The 17636-nt window shown below is 35.8% G+C and overlaps 1 protein-coding gene across 4 annotated transcripts in view; it reads left to right on the top strand.

Annotated features, from left to right (window-relative positions):
• Galnt1 (polypeptide N-acetylgalactosaminyltransferase 1) overlaps positions 1-15505 on the top strand; it is a 119018-nt gene extending 103513 nt beyond the window's left edge. For all 4 annotated transcript variants that reach the window (XM_087193320.1, XM_087193323.1, XM_004855220.4 and 1 more), the window contains 3 exons: positions 3468-3566; positions 4456-4590; positions 13116-15505. In XM_087193320.1, coding sequence (XP_087049446.1) covers positions 3468-3566; positions 4456-4590; positions 13116-13262 — 381 coding nt within the window. In that variant the 3' untranslated portion in view covers positions 13263-15505. The remainder of the gene's footprint in view (positions 1-3467; positions 3567-4455; positions 4591-13115) is intronic.
• Positions 15506-17636: the final 2131 nt, after the last annotated feature.

Below are 17636 nucleotides of genomic sequence, written 5' to 3'. Positions count from 1 at the left end.
CAAAAGATGGGATAAGACTGGGAAAATCCAGAAAGAAGCTAACCCATCTGTTCCTTCATTGAACTTCAAAATATCCCCTAACTTGTGAGAAAACTAACACTTTTTTAGAAGTCCAACACAGAAGACATTTTCCTAGAACATCCTTACATTAGCTAGCCTTACATTCTTGCATATATTTTCTCTTCTTCATAGTAATATGCCTATGTTTTATGTCATTCTGTATTTTCCAAACAGCATTGTTTTAAATATACTTTAAAATGTCAGGTGTTGAGTAACCAACCTTGGTACCTATTTCCATCCCAATGGAAAAAACATTGAAATAAGTGTGTGTTGCCCCCATTTCTACTTTCCACACCTCCCTAGGAAGCTGGTAACCATTTACATAGCCTTAGAGCTATGTGGAATTACAATTTTGAACATCTAATTCAGCAGCCCTGGAAAATTTGTTTGCTTCTAATTTTTCCTTTTTCCAGAGACACTTCAAATTTAACTCTCACCAGAAAAAAAACTGTTAGGTGATCCTTTTTCTCCCAGAATCCCAAAGAACAAAATTGTTCCCTAAACTTAAGTCCTAGTCTTCCTGATTTCTAATATCACTTGTAGGAACACATGTGGACTACCTCATCTATGGAGTGAAGAAAAAGGATATTCCCCCAAAATTACATCTTCTAGCCAACCAGTTTATCAAGGAACTCACTTGGAGAGCAGCCATCTTCTTTGGCTATAAAGAAACCATGTATTTTTTGAGGAAAACAAGCTCATCTGTCCTCCAGTGTTAATGGCACTCAAAAACGAAAATGTTAGTGCTATCCTCTTCCGGAAGTCTAATCTGCAGGGCATTTCTCTGCTTTACTTGTGCTTTGGAAGTGTGCCTTGGCCCCACCAGACCCTAAAGCTGGGTCTTTGCCCACTCATCTCCCTTGGGCCTCACTGCCACATCTTGCTGATCCATGTTGATTGTTCTTCACTCTAACAGCTGATAGGAAGCATAAGTGTCCTGTCCTTGGAGAGACTCCACTTTCAACATCTAGTGGTCAGGAGTAACCCCAGGGATAGAGATAGAGGCCAGATCTCTCATGTCAGAAAACAACTGAGAATTAGAGGAATGTTGTAAAGATGGTATAAGCTGTATGTACAAATCTCATAAAACAATGTCTGGTACAAAGTAAGTATAATTTATTTGCTGTAATTTGTTAGCTGTATCACTTATGGAAACAAAATAACCAAAGTTTATTGTAAAATACTGACAAAGTGATACAAAGCTCTGTTGCATTTTGGAAGAATTTGGGGGGAGGTGAGCTTTTTTTGTTTTCATTTATGGTTTGATTTGGTTTTATTTTATGGTACTAGGGATTGACTCCAAGGCTTTGGCACTGAGCTACACTCCAGCCCTTAATTTTTTTGAGATAGGGTCTTGGTGAGTCACTAAGTCACCTGGGATAGGCTATAATTTGTGCTCCTCCTATCTTAGCCTCCCAGAGTACTAAAATTATAGGTATACACTACCATACCTGGCTGAGAATTGCAATTTTTAAAATTCATTTTGAGTTTTGGTAAAAGACAATTATGTAACCAAATAGCCATTTCATTCAGCAGAGTAGGAAGCTGGGGATAACATGGGTTCTACTTTAATCATTCCTTTAGCGAGTATCCCCTTTTTCCAGCAACCTTTACATCTATACTGTATTAGGAAGAAAAACTTAAGGAAAATGAAGGATTGGTGTGTTTGTCATTTTTCTCAAATCTATTGAGACACGGACACATCTCATCATAACTTGAACTAAATTCTTTTTCATGTAAGATAGTCATTATCACAAGTATTAATTGATCACCCACTGGGGTATAGGAAGATTTGCTGTATGCAAATTTATATTTAGCTATAAAATCTTTTATATAATCTATGCGGCAGTTGGCTCCCAAATTAAAGTAATAGGTTAAAATGATGATGTGAATTATGTGGTAAAAAAATTTCTGGACAATATGATATATTGGATCTAGAGCAAAAAAAAAGACTAGGATTTCCAGCTTGAATAATTTGACATGTGCAATTACTAATAAATTGTGGAATGAGAAGAATGGGAAGTTTTTTGAGGAATAGAATAATAGTAATTCTTGTTTTGAGGTGGAGACACACTAAAATGTTGGAATGAGGGAGTATTCATTTCTATTTATTTATTTATTTATTTATTTATTTATTTATTTATTTGGTACTGGGCATCCAACTCAGGACCTTGCACTTGTGAGGCAGGCAGTGGCACCACTGAGCTAAATCCCCGGCCCAAGGGCGTATTCATTTTAAAATGTTGACAACTTGGTTCTGAATAAAATGAGCCTGAGGTTTTGGTAAAATAGCCAGATGGAAGTTCCGACTAGTGAAAAGATGACAGTGCAGAGCATTGGTGACTCTGAGCCTACACGTGCTGGATTCTGATGTAGGTACCTAGATGTACTGTCTTACATAATCTCCAAATAGCACTTACATCTTATCCCTCCACCCCCATTACTGATCTAAAAGATGTTGAGCCTCTTGAATTTAAACCTGGGCCTTTTATGCAAGAATCTCAGTTTCTTATTCCTGGCTGCCTGGGACTAAGACAGTTTTTTTACACCTATTACCTTTAATCTTAATAAGACAAGTATATCTGGACTTCTTAACATCTTACTAAAATATTGGAATAGTATGTAGACATTTATAAAAACAAATGGCTTATTTGTAGTTTTAACTTCACCTATGTTTTATTCATCACACAAAACTACATATTTTTCTGTCATGACATGACCAATATAGTCTGTTATATATCTCCCTCTGGCTTACTTGCTAACAGTGCTATTCATGGGAATAGGTTTAGGGCTTTCAGATATTCATTAATTTAATGTACCAAGTTTTTAAACTGCAGTGGTTTAGAGAAAATATCAAAGGGAATTGCTTAAGATAGTTCTAATTCTGATGATTTGAATTCCTTTTATGTCACTGACAGATGTTAAATGAGAGAGTTAAGTTTGTACCACAACAAGTCTGGGTTTCTAGATAAGCCAACTTTCAAGTTCTTTGACTAGAAAATGCCAAAGACCTTAAGTCTCCTGAGAAGTCATCAGAGTAGCTGTCACAAGTCATACCCTTGCCTTGTTAGTAGTATCTTTTTTTTCTTTTTCTTTTTTTTTTTTTTTTAGTATCTTTAGGGAACTGAACTATGTATAAATTCTAGGGGAATAATGTGGAAGAATGAGGCTAAGAACTTAAAGAATTTCCCCCTTAAGGGAAGAAAATATGTAGCTTGTAAGACCTTTCTAGCCAAAGAATTTACATAGCCAGATAGTGATTTTTACCCCCAATCTATAGCCTTTACCTAAAGAATTTAAGGTAATTTCAAAGTAGTACAAAGAAAGCCTAAATTGATTCTTAGTGTTGTATGTATCTGTGTGTCTGTCTAGTTAACCTAACTATTGTTATTTTCATTGTCTCATAGATACGAAATGTGGAAACAAATCAGTGTCTAGATAACATGGCTAGAAAAGAGAATGAAAAAGTTGGAATTTTTAACTGTCATGGTATGGGAGGTAATCAGGTGAGTATCTTAGTAAGATTTTTTTTTTTGGTGGTACTGGGAATTGAACTCAGGATCTTGTACTTTCGAGGCAGGCGAAGTGCCACTGAGCTAAATCTCTGGCCCCACTTAGTAAGATTTTTAAAGGGATACTTTTAAAATGTTTCTTGCTTTCCCCTTTTTATCTGATACACCATTTGGAAATATTTTTCAGTTCAAAGACAAAATAATAAAGACCATTAAATAAAGGAAGACTTCAACCTAAGGATTTTTTTTTTCTAGGCAGGGTCTCACTTTGTAGTTCATGATGCTCTTGAACTCACTATGTAGTCCAGGCTGGGCTTGAACTCACAGTGATCCTCCTGCTCAGCCTCCTGAGTGCTGGGATTGCAGGCATGCACCACCATGCCTGGCTAATATAATGATATTTTTAAACAAAACATTTGTGGAAGAGCCTTTGTGAGAACTGTATTGACAGTACTGAGCACAAGATTTATTTTGCCCTTTTTTACTCAACAGATGAAAACCCTTGGCAGTAGTTTAGTATATACAGAAAAAAAGGCCATTTCTACCTTTCTTTGTGTAGACTTAATGGTAGGTTTCTGAGTCATTCACCATTAATTTAACCACTTAACAGTCCAATTATTTAAATACATGACAAAAAAAATTGGCACTTTTTCATTAATTCTTATGATAACAGGAAATATAAAAATGACAATTTTAACAGATTTATTCAGTACAAGCATCAGCTGGGTGAAGTGACACTCAGCATAAGTAGTTAATAAAGTGCAAAAATCATGTATCTTGAAATACTTGGATTTTTTTTTTTCCTTGTCAGGTTATTGAGCATCTAAAAATGCCAGATAATTTTTATTCATAAAACTTACATGTGTACATTTTTGTTCTTCAGGTTTTCTCTTATACTGCCAACAAAGAAATTAGAACAGATGACCTTTGCTTGGATGTTTCCAAACTTAATGGCCCCGTTACCATGCTCAAATGCCACCACCTAAAAGGCAACCAACTCTGGGAGTATGACCCAGTGGTAAGTTATCCAGTTGCCTAGAAGAATTTTTAAAAAAATAAGGGTGTGTCATTGGGTGTTTTTATATTCTTTTTAACTAATGTGATTAATATTAGTTAAAAGGAATATGCTTAATATGGGCATTAGAGGGCCAGGGATTTAGCTCAGTGGCAACACACCAGCCTTGCAAGCACAAGGTCCTGAGTTTGATCCTGGTACCGCAAAAAAACCAAAAAGGCTATTAGAAATGGCTTGAATATTCTGTTCCAGCATGTTATTGCTATTTTGGATGTGACTGCCCCATGCATTGAAGGATGCAGAGCATCTCTGGCCACGACAGCAAGTGCCAGTGCCATTATGACAACCAAAAATTTAAAATACAAAAAAGCATCCCATTCTTAAGTTCATTGAAAAGCATATTAAGCAGGCAATTAACAAAACCTGTTTATAGCATAGCATTTTTAAAAAAATGAGTTATTTCCCTAATGTGAGTCCTCAAGGTAAGAGGCTTCTGGTGTGGATTCCATGGCATAGTTGTATAAGGGAGAAGATAACTATAATCTCGCTTTTTCCATTTGGCCATAAAATGGCTGCTGTAACTCTCACTGTCACGTAATAACTCAAGGCAAAGAAAAGGTAAGGGAGAATGTTTCACTACCACATAGGTTGCTCTTTCAGGAAAGCTAAAGGTTTTCCTGGAATCCTCTTAGCAAGCTCAGCTTATTTTTCATGGGCCAAAAATAGGTTCTTTAGTCATCCCTAGCTGAATTGAAATCAAGGAAAACAAGCTTTTGATTTTCTAGTCTTCATAGTGTGAACTGAGGTGGCCAAGAGACAAAGATTGGAAATGGCTGTTGACTAGCCAACTTACAGCCTGCTACAATAGATATCCCCAAAGGAAGTATTTGATTAGAAATGGAGGAAGCTGGAGATGATTTGGGGTATTTTGAACCAATTATGAGTGCAGTTTTAAAACTTCTAGATCACTTTGGAAAGTTTTTTCCCCTGAGAAATTTTATTGGCACAGGCTGTTTTCTCCCAGAATCAGACTCCAAATTAAGAATTGATTTTTACTATAAATGGTTTTTAAATTAATATTTTTTAAATTAATGTCCTGTGTAAAGGAGAAAAGGGAATTGGGCAGAAGGACGTCAAGCTCCCTTACTTTGTTTGTTTGTTTGTTTTTTCGGTACCGGGAGGGAATGGTCCAGCCGTTTGAACTGACTGCATAGGGTGCTCTTAAGAGCAATGGCCCATCAGAATGGCCCTCCCACCATCCATTGAAAAGAACAGTCTGGAAAGATAACAAAATATTCATGTCAGTAATCTATAATGTAAACCCAAAGTCATGAAATCATAGATTTCAAAGGAATGCTAGAAATAAAATCTAGGATATATTAGTAGAAATTGAAGCCCAGAATGTCAGTTAATTCCTAGGGTCGCAGATCATGTAAATTGTATAAACTAGATCTCAGAAATAAGATTCTTTTTTTTTTTTTTTGGTACATTTTAGGTATACAATATAATGACATTCATCATTAGAAATTTGCACCTTTACATAATCTCTCTTGGTTCTTATTTTTTCCCCCATCTCCTGCCCTCCCTTCAATCCCTCCATTCCTCCCTATTTACAAAGACTTTGTTTCCATTTTTTCATTTTCTCTTATTCATTCCATTCCCTTCTTTCCTTTCCCCTACCTCTCCCACTTCCCCTTCCCCTTTGCCCCTTTTCTTCCTATTTCACATGATCTATTACACCTTTAAGTCCTTATTTACACTTTCAGTTTTTCACTCTAGAGAAACCGGTATTTACACATGTGTGTCCTATTTATTTCACTTAAAGAGTATCGCTTTAATGTATATGCATTTAGCTATAAATGTCTAATTTTTCATTTTTTATGGCTGAGTAGTACTTCATTTTATTTTATTTTTATTTATTTATTTTTTTGGTACCAGGGATCGAACTCAGGACCTTGAGCTTGCAAGGCAGGCAGTGGAACCACTGAGCTAAATCCCTGGCCCTAGTACTCCATTTTGTAAAAAAAAAAAAAAAAAAAAAACCCACATTTTCTTTATCTAGTCTCCAGTTGATGGGCACTTGGGCCATTTTCAAGTTTTAGCTATTAGAAACTGTGCTGCTATCAACATGGGTGTATATATATCACTGTGGTATGAGTCTTGTAATTCTTTGGGGAAGATACCCAGCAGGGGAATAACTGGGTCAAATGGGACTTCCAGTCCTTGTTCTTTGAGGTAACTTCATACTGATTTCCATAGTGGTTGTACCAGTACACTCCCACCAGCAGTGAAACAGTGTTCCTCTTTCCCTACAGCCCCACCAGCATTTGTTATTGGTTGATTTATTGATAGCATTTCTTTCTGGGATGAGGTGGAATTTCAGTGTTGTTTTCATCTGCATCTCTCGAATGACCAGTGATGTTGAACATTTTTTCATATGTTTATTTGCTATTTCTACTTCTTTGAGAAGTATCTGTTCATTTCAGATGCCCATTTTTGGATTGGGTCTTTAAATTTGGGAGGTCTGATTTTTTTTTTTTAAGTTCTTTATAGATTCTAGATAGTAGACCTTTGTCTGAGGAACAGCAGGTGAAAATTTTTTCTCACATTGTGAGTTGTCTCTCCACACTTGGTGGTTTCTCTTGCTGTGCAGAAGCTTTTTAGTAAGAAGAGATCCCACTTGTTGATTGTTTGTGCTAGTTCACAGGCAACTGAGGTTTTGTTCATAAAATCTTTTCCTACACCAATGTCTTCAAGAGTTCTACCTACCCTCTGTTTCAGCCAGCTCAGTGTTTCTGTTTTAATATTTGGATCTTTAATCCATTTAGATTTTAATTTAGTGCATGGTGAGAGATATAGGTCTAGTTTTAATCTTTGGCAAGTTGAAACCCAGTTTTTCCAGTACCATTTATTAAAGAGGCTATTTTTCCTCCAGTGAGGGTGTTTGGCTCTTTTGTCAAAAATGAGGTAGCTGAGTGTGTCTGGAGTTGTTTCTGCATCTTCTAATCTGTTCCACTGGTCCTCAGGTCTGTTTCCTTGCCAGTACCATGCTATTTTTATCACAGCTTTGAGGTATAGTTTCAAGTTGAGGGTCATGATACCCCCTGCCATGTCTCTGTTACCTAGAATTGCTTTTGCTATTCTGGGTCTCTTCTTGTTCCAAATGAATTTTTGGATTGTTTTCTCAGGGTCCGTGAAGTATGCTGCTAGGATTTCAATTGGGATTGCATTGAAACTATATAGCACTTTTGGAAGTATGGCCATTTTCACTATGTTGATCCTTCCTACCCAGGAGCAGGGGATGTCTTTCCATTTTCTGATATCATCTTCAATCTCTCTTTTCAGAGTGCTGTAGTTTTCAGAGAAGAGGTCTTTGATTTCTTTCATTAGGATGATTCCTAGGTATTTCAGTTTTTTGGATGTTATTGTGAAAGGAATTATTTGCCCTGGAAATAGGATTCTTGATCCTTGGTCCAGAACTCTTTGTATAATACCATACTGTCTTAGATTAAATTTGTAATTTCTTTTCAGCACAAACCCTCAAGTTAAGGAGAGCTTAGAGTGAAGTATTTCAAGCCCTAAAAGAAAACAACTTCCAACCCAGATTGATGTACCCCACAAAACTATCTTTCAAAATTGAGGGAGAGCCGGGGATTTACCACAAGGTCTTGAGTTTGATCCCTGGTACCCCCCCCCAAAAAAATTGATGGAGAAATAAGATACTTTCATGACAAAGAACACCTGAGGAAATTCATGGACACCAAACCAGCACTCCAGAGTGTTCTGAAGGATATTCTAGAAAGAGATAAAAAGGATTACAACTCCATGAACTCCAGCTGAATGAATCCATCAGGCACGGCAAGAAATTAAATAGAGAAGGAAAAAAGGGAGCCAACAACAGGAAAATAACATAAAAAAGATAAGTCAGTACATACCAGTTATAACCATCAATGTTAATAGTCTCAATTCACCAATCAAACAGAGTGGCAGAATGGATCAGGAAGCAAGATTAAACAATATGCTGCATATAAGAAACAGATTTAATTCAAAAAAGAAATTTATAGACTGAAAGTCAAAGGATGGAAAACAATACTCCATGAGACAGAAAGCCAGAAAAAAGCAGAGGTAAGCTATTCTTCTCGCAGACAAAGTGGATTTCAATCCAAGGCTAAGAGACAAAGGTCACTACATCCTTGTAAAGGGAATAATCCAAAAGGAAGAGATAATGATCATAAATATATATGCACCAAATAGCAGTGCACCCAACTATATAAAACATATTAACAGACATGAAAAATCATATAAGCACTAATACACTTATAATGGGGGACTTCAGTACTTCACTGTCACAAATAGATCAACTAGATAAAAAAAACCAAATATTAGCACTGAACCAAACTTTTGAACAAATGGACTTAGTAGATGTCTACAGAGTGTTCCATCCCACAACATCAGAATACGCATTCTTTTTAGCTGCACAACGCACATTTTCCAAAATAGACCACATACTAGCTTCATAGAACATGCTTAAGTAAATACAAAGGAATTGAAATTATCCCATGCATGTTATCAGACCATAGTGCAATGAAATTGGAAATCAGTGGCAAAAGAAACCACATGAACTTGATAAACACATGGAAATAACACCCTCCTGAACAACCAATGGGTCACACACGAGATTGAAGAAATCAGTTTCTACAATTAAATGATAATGACAGCACAACATACCAAAACTTATGGGACAAAATGAAAGCAATCGTATGAGGAAAATGTATAGTGGTGCATACCCATATCAGGGAAACAGCGAGGTCAAATAACCTAATGTTGAACCTCAGGCTTCTAGAAAAAGAAGAGCAAGTCAAACCCAAAGCTCGTATAAGAGAAGAAATTATTAAAATCAGAGCAGAAATTAATGTAATGGAGACTAAGAAAACAATGCAAAGAATCAATAAATTGAAGAATTGTTTCTTTCAAAGATTAAATAGATAAACTCTTAGCCAACCTTATCAAAAAAGGGAAGGAGACTCAAATCCATGCAGTTAGGAATGAAAAGGGTGAAATCACAACAGATCCTGCAAAAATCTAGAAGATCATCAATACCTACTTTAAGAACTTGTGTTCTAGTGAGATGGAAAATACAGAAGAAATGGACAGATCAGCCAGCCAGTGAAATTTAAGATGCAGTTAAAAATCTACCAACAGGGCCAGGGATTTAGCTCAATGGTTCCACCGCCTGCCTCACAAGCGCAAGGACCCAAGTTCAATCTCCAGTACCAAAAAAAAAAAAAATTACCAACAAAGAAAAGCCCAGATCCTGATGGATTCACTGTTGAATTCTGTAAGAAATTTAGAGAAGACCTAATGCTGCTACTTCTCAAGCTCTTTAATGAAATTGAAAGGGAAGCAATATTCCCAGAGTCATTCCTGGAAGTAAGCATTACCCTGATACCAAAACCAGAGAACAGTCCAACCAAAAAAGAGAACTACAGTCCAATCTCCCTAATGAACATAGATAAAAAAATCCTCAATAAGATACTGGCAAACAAAATATCAAGGTTATACACCATGACCAAATAGGATTCACCCAGGGATGCAGGGATGATTCAACATATGGAAATCATTGAATGTAATACAACATATTAATGGAGCAAAGGACAAAAACCATATGATCATCTCAATAGTTTTAGAAAAACATGTTTGACAAAGTGCAACATACATTCATGATAAAAACCCTACAGAAAATTGGAATAGACGGTCTTTCGCTCAATCTGATAAAAGCCATTATGACAGTGCAACAGCCAACATTATATTAAGTGGAGAAAAACTGAAAGCTTTCACTCTAAAAACCGGAACAAGACAGGGATGTCCACTGTCAGCACTCTTACTCAGTATAGTTCTGGAAACATTAGCCAAAGCAGTTAGACAAGAGAATGAAAGAAAAGGAGTAAGGTTAGAAAAGAAAGAAGTTGAATTATCATTATTTACAGATGACATGATACTTTACATAGAAACACCACCAAAAGACTTCTAGATTTAATAAGCAAATTCTGTAGTGTAGCTGGATACAAAGTTAACACTCAAAAATCAATAATCTTAGGGCCTGGGATTTAGCTCAGTGGTTCCTGTGTCTGCCTCACAAGCGCAAGGTTCTTAGTTCGATCCCCGGTACTGAAAAAAAAAATCAGTAGTCTCCCTATACATGAATAACAAACTCACTGAGAGAAAAATTAGGGAAACAATATCTTTCACAGTATCATCCAAAAATATGAAATACTTAGAAATCAGTCTAAGGAAGTAAAAGACCTCTCCATTGAAAACTACAGTGTACTGACAAAAGAGACCTAAGAGGATATCAGAAAATGGAAAGAGGGCTGGGGTTAGGCTTAGTGGCTTTGCCGCCTGCTGTGCAAGCGGAAGGACCCGAGTTCGATCCCTGGTACCAAAAAAAAAAAAAAAAAGAGAATATCTCAGAAAATGGAAAGATATCCCTTGTTCTTGGGTAGGAAGAACCAATATAGTGAAAATAGCCATACTTCCAAAATTTTTATACAGATTCAATGCAATTCCAACAGCATATCTCATAGAATTAGAGAAAACAATCCTAAACTTCATTTGGAACCAGAAGAGACCTAGAATAGCAAAGGCAGTTCTGAGCAGCAAAGGCAAAGGCAGGAAGCATCAGAATACCTGACATGAAATTATACTACAAAACTACTTTGATTAAAAAAAACCCCAGCATGGTACTGGCAAATTAACACACCCAAGGATCAGTGGAATGGATTAGAAGATGCAGAAACAACTCCAGACACCTTACCTTTGACCAACACCTTCACTGAAAGATAGTTTCTTCAATAAATGGTGCTGAAAAAACTGGGTTTCCACATGCCAAACATTAAAACTAAACCCGTATCTTTCACCATGCACTAAACTAAAATTGAAATGGATCAAAGATCTAAATATTAAAACAGAAACAATCTGCTGCAAGATAGGATAGGTAGAATTCTCAAAGCATTGGTTTAGGCAAAGACTTTATGAACAAAACCCCGAATGCATAGGAACTATCAGAGAAACACCAACTGGGATCTCATCTTATAAAAAAGCTTTTGCACAGCAAGAGAAACCAACAGAGTGAAGAAACAACCCACAGTGTGGGAAAAAATTTTTGTCATCTGTTCCTCAAAGGACTACTACCTATAGAGAACTAAAAAAAAAAAATCAGACCTCCCAAATTTAAAGGCCGAACCCAAAAATGAGCATTTGAAATGAATAGACACTTCTCAGATGAAGAAGTACAAAAACAAATAAATATGAAAAAACTACCTTTCTGTTAACACTCATCTGTCCCACCCTATTGAAATTATCCTAAAAATCAACATGTTATCATTAAATCTAGTATGTCAGTGAGTAGGTAGAAAGACAGAGTTACACCCATCAGCCATTTATTAGGAACCTACTTTGTAAGTGAGGCACTACATACTTTAAGTTCATTATCTCTGTACCTCACAGAATCTGCTCAAAATATGTAATGTGATCTTTATTTTAAAATTAGAAAGCCAATTGGGTGTGATGGTGCATGCCTTTAATCCTAGCACTCTGGGAGGCTGAAACAGGAGAATGCACGTTGGATCCTAGCTGAGTGACTGACTTAGACTCTGGTTCAAAATGAAAAATTTAAAAAGAGGTTGAGGGGTTGTTCAGTGCAAAAGGCAAGGGTTTAATTCCCAGGACTCCATGGGTTGGAGAAGAGAAAGCTCAAGTTACTCAGACTATGAACCTAGTCTACTTCAAGTTGCCATGCTCTTTCTTGTGTACCACAGCACCACCCTTAGCCAAGAGGATGGGTTCTCTGGATTTGATACTGATGTTGACTTGAGATTATTGTACCAGATCTCAGACATTCCAACATTTTTACAGTTCTGAGTCTGCAAAACAGCCTGAGTTCCTGAAGACTTGAGGTTTGGAATCACAGAGTTAACTTGAACAGCCTGATCACAAGGAAATGAAAGAATTTTGAAATAGCTGTTTGGAAATAGGGTGGAGATCCTAAATTAGGCACCACTAATCTGTTATTTTATTTCTTTTTTTCTTTTCTTTTCTTTTCTTTTCCTCAAGGAAACTAAAGCATTTTTTTTAAAAAAAATAGCTGCTCTCAGTGTTACAAAACTTATGCCAGAGTTAAAGCTTAGAATTTAGGTCATCTTACTGCAAGTCCAGCGGAGCCCACTGTACCCCATTGCTTTTCCTTCCTGTATATCTCTTAATGCTACTGTTAAATGTATATCTTTCCTCCATTATCCTTAAAATAATCTACATCCCCTTCCCCCAAATAATCTTTTCTACAGAGGTATTAATAATCACTTTAAAAAAATGATGGTTGCGAGCCGGGGATTTAGCTCAGTGGCACCACGCCTGCCTTGCAGGTGCAAGGTCCTGAGTTGGATACCCGGTACTGCAAAAAAAAAAAAAAGGTTGAGATTTTTTCCCCCTCCACTTTCAGGTTAAGATTTTTTTTTTTCTGTCACTTTCAGAAATTAACCCTGCAGCATGTGAACAGTAATCAGTGCCTGGATAAAGCCACAGAAGAGGATAGCCAGGTGCCCAGCATTAGAGACTGCAGCGGAAGCCGGTCCCAGCAGTGGCTTCTTCGAAACGTTACCCTTCCAGAAATATTCTGAGACCAAATTTTCAAAAAAAGACAAAAAAAAAAAAGGATTGACTGGGCTACCTCAGCATACATTTCTGCCACATTCTTAAGTAGCAAAAAAGGAAAAGTGCTTTCCTCCTCTGCAGGATGTAAGGTTTATCAGCCATTAAAACTCAGACTCCTCTAGCTTTTCACTAGCTGTGACCAGCCTTCCTGTCCAAGGACGTGAAACTGCATAGTAGTGAGACTGTGCACACTGATGTTTACAAGATGGAAAGAGTCTTTCATCAAGAGACATGGGAAAGAATATTCAGATCACAAAACTTAATCAACAAAATGTGCTTTTTGAAGAACTGCACCTTTTATGGTTTGCTTGCACATCAGTAATTTCTGCTGAGTGTGCTGTCATAATGAAGATATTTCCAAGATTTTTTTCCTGATTAGAACTGGTAGCCAGTATATTAACTATTGATATACAAATAGATGAAAAAGAACTGGAACCAGATTCACAATCATGAAAACAACATTTTTAAAACAATTTAAAAAAATATATTAAACAGGGTTTAAAGAAAATTACAACAGAACTATGAGAAGTACAATTTGTTATAGTATAGTATCAAATTTCTATATAGATTTTATACCTCAGAGGGGAAAAATAACTGATTCCAATGACATTCATTTTGTTTTCATCTGTGATAGTCATGGATGCTTTTATTTTTCTTGGGGTGCTGAAAATGAGCTGGGAAAAAAGCTCTTTGAACATAGTTTTAATTTCTACAACATTTTTTATTTGGTTTGTGGGCTATTAGAATTGTAATTTTTAATTGCCTTCTAAAAATGGAGAAGAAACATGATGGTGTCTGGTCTCAGCTGAACAACTTAAATATTTCAGTTGCTCTTGGGTCAACTGGCTTACAGTCTGTCTCTCCCTTTGTCTCCTACACACGTGCATACACACACACACAAATTTCTTGCCACATCAACTTCTTAACTTGATTCAACAGATTATGCCTAATACCCAAGATTCATACTACTGTATTACAGATTTGTTTTCCTAGCAATAAATTTTTAGTTCTTTATGATTCCACTTAACAAAAAAGGCTTATAGAAGCGTTTATTATTTGGGTATTTGGAGAAAATATATTTGATGGTTTTTTTGAAAACCTTTTTCACTCCATACTCAGATGTACTTCATTGTCAAGTGCATATTTAAATTAGATTCTTGAATTGTAATGTTGATCTGCTTTTTTAAAAATAAAATTTGACTGAAAATGTTCAATTGGCACTTTTTACTGAGTTAGCCAAAGAAGTGCAGCTATTTTTTCATATGACTAGGCCTGCATTTCTTCCCTAAATTACATTTAGGTTAAATTGGTTTTATTGTCTGATTTTTAATATTTAGGTATCCATTAAAAGTTGATGTCAGTTAAAGGTAATTTTTAATCTTATAGAAGGAAAATCTCTTTGTGACACTCCCCAATAAGTAAAGCAGTCTTTTGGCAAAGGTGCATATATTTTTCCTTTCTGCTTGTAAGATTATATTTAATAGTTGTCTTTTCTTTGATTATCAAAGACTGTCACTGCAGGCAGTGCTATTGTGCCTAAGAATGTTTCTGAAAGTCGTATCACTAATGATACTTGCCAACTTGGGTATACACAAAGCTTCTCATGTCCTTTTATTAAAAGGTTAATGCACATCAAGCACACGTGGATGTTTTAGTGTGAGGCTATAATACAGAATGCATAAACTGTCCCCAGGAAATTTGAAATGATGCAGGTGCTGGATGGAATTTTTTTCCTACTCCATAGCTGTGTTCAGTAGGCCTACTGCTTGAATAAATCAAATGTCTAATCAATAAATTATTTTCATGCTCAGAATTTCAGGTTTTTGTACTTCAGCATAGTTTGGTTTTATTCTTTACTGTAAGGAAGCTTAATAGCAATGTGATTTAAGGTTTTGTTTTGTTTGGGGGTGATTTAATTCATGGGTACTTTTAGAACCTGATAGATAATCCCATTGCCTTTATTTTTCTAATTAAAGTATTCCTAAATACTTTGAAAATATAAAATATTCCTGAATAGTTGTGCCTTACATTGGTTTTATTTGAAGTTTAAATGAATCCCTTTTCACCGTAGCTATTTATAAATTAGGTGCATGCTAATCTCTTGTAAGTCAGATTGAGAAAAAGAAAAGCAAAGGATGAATACATAGGATTATTTGACAAGTGAAGAATTAATGAGTGTGACCATTAAAGATAATTTGAATCTTACAAATCTGTTCACTCCATTCCAGTCTCAATACATTTTAATATTGTCTCTGTCCTAATTGGAATTCTTGATACAACTTTGTTCACAATTCTGCAAATGGAGGATACTACATGGGCCATATCTTCATTTCCACTGTTCTCTATTTGGTTGAAAAACAGGTTCCTGTTTGGAAGGATTTGGTACTCTTCATCTTCCAGGAAGTATACCAAGAGGACATTTATCTCCATAGTTAACATGTTTGAAAGGAGAAATAAATCCAGAAGGTAGTGTTTCAGAAGTGATAACTTTGAGAGGTTGTATACAAAGAATGAGTTTGTTTTTATGCTAATAGAAAATTAGATCTGTTTCAAATTAGATAACACTTCTTCCATTCTCTGATTTCTTAAAGATTACTGAGCATTTGCTTAATCAATCAGCAATATTTTTCAGGATATGAGGTAAATATACAATTCTCTATTATAAATCTATACATTAGCAATAAACACTTGAAATAAAATTTTTTAATGTACTATTTATAATAGTACGAAGTTGAATATCCAGGAAGAAAGTTAATGCAAAACAAAAGATGTGTGTGAATACTACAAAACTGTGCTCAGAAAAATTAGTGCTACAATAGGATACTATTCTCATTGATTGAAAAGACTGCCTAGAGTTGAGATGTCAGTTTCCCAGAAATTGATCTGTAGAATTTTTTTTTTTTATTAGAGCTGGAGTAACTGGTATTCATACAGGAAAAAAACCCTGAACATTAATGCTTTCATACCATCCACAAATTACTGAAAATGGGTTGTAGACCTATATGTGAAGAAGACAATTTTGTAGCTACAAAACATCTTCATGAAGTTGAGGAAAAAGAAGTTATCTTAGAACACAAAAGCTAGTAAACTTAAAAAATAATAAATTTCATCAAAATTAGATATTCATCAAAAAAATCTCACTAAAGTGAAAGGGTAAGCCATGGCCTAAGAAGATAGTTGTAATACATACACTGTACTACCTGGCAGAGGACTCATAACTGAGAAAAGCAAAGAACTTAACCACTGTAACAAGAACCTAACACAAGAGAAGATTTGCACACTTTACAGAAGCTATCCAAGTGTACAATTAGCATAGGAAAACATGCTCAACATCAGTCATGAGAACACAAAAAGAAACCACAAGTTCATACCACTGTATTTCTGTCAAATGGTGATAATGTGGAGCAACTAATAGAAATGTAGTATTATCATCTTGGGAAATTGCCAGTTTTTAGAAAGGTAAGCATGGCTACTCTCATTGTTTGCACTTCTAGAGATGAGCTCAATAGAAAGGAGATTGTACCTGATGATGAAGTGTGACTTCTAGGAACGCAGGCTTGGTTCAACATATGAAAATCAACCCACATAATATGTCACATTACAGAAAAAAGGACAAAAACCACATCAGTAGATCATCACAACAGAAAAGACATTTGACAAAAATCTAACACCTTTTCATAATTAAAAACTCGAAAAATTGGGAATGGAAGGGAGCTTCCTCAATCTGATAAGGGTCCCCAATCAGAAATACACAGCTACCATCATATTTAATATAGAAAGACCATGCTTTTGCCCTGAGATCAGGAACAGTACAAGGGTGCTCATGCCACATCTATTTACCCTTGTACTGGAGATTCTAATGAGAGCAATTAGGCAATAAAATGCATCCAGATTGATGAAATAAAATTTTGCAAAATCCTAAGGAATCCATTAAAAAGCTAATAGAGCTAATACAGCAAGGTTTCAGAATATAAATACACAAAAATCAGTTTATATACCAGCAATTAAAAATTTTTAAGTTAAAACAATTCCATTTAAAATAGTATTTAAAAGACTAGAGCTGTGAGTATAGACCACTGGTAAAGCACTTGCCAAGCATGTGTGAGGCCCCAGGTTTGATCCCCGGTAGCGCATGTGTGCGCGCACACACATCCCACAGAAAAATATTAAAGCGAACCTAAATAAATACCACATATTCATAAATCAGAAAGATTCATACTAAGATGGTTGTCATAAATTGGTTAATGCAGTTGCTTCCCTGGCATCCACTTTTAGGCCTGACAAAGTGTTTGAAATCAGTTTTGATGCCCACCCTTCATCTAGTTAAAAACTTCCATTTC

Source organism: Heterocephalus glaber, unplaced genomic scaffold, assembly GCF_053883595.1.
Source record: "Heterocephalus glaber isolate CG9 unplaced genomic scaffold, H.glaber_assembly_v1.0 deba00000331, whole genome shotgun sequence".
NCBI lineage: Eukaryota > Metazoa > Chordata > Mammalia > Rodentia > Bathyergidae > Heterocephalus > Heterocephalus glaber.
The sequence above is the reverse complement of the archived record's forward strand: the minus strand, read 5'-3'. Positions and strand labels throughout refer to the sequence as shown.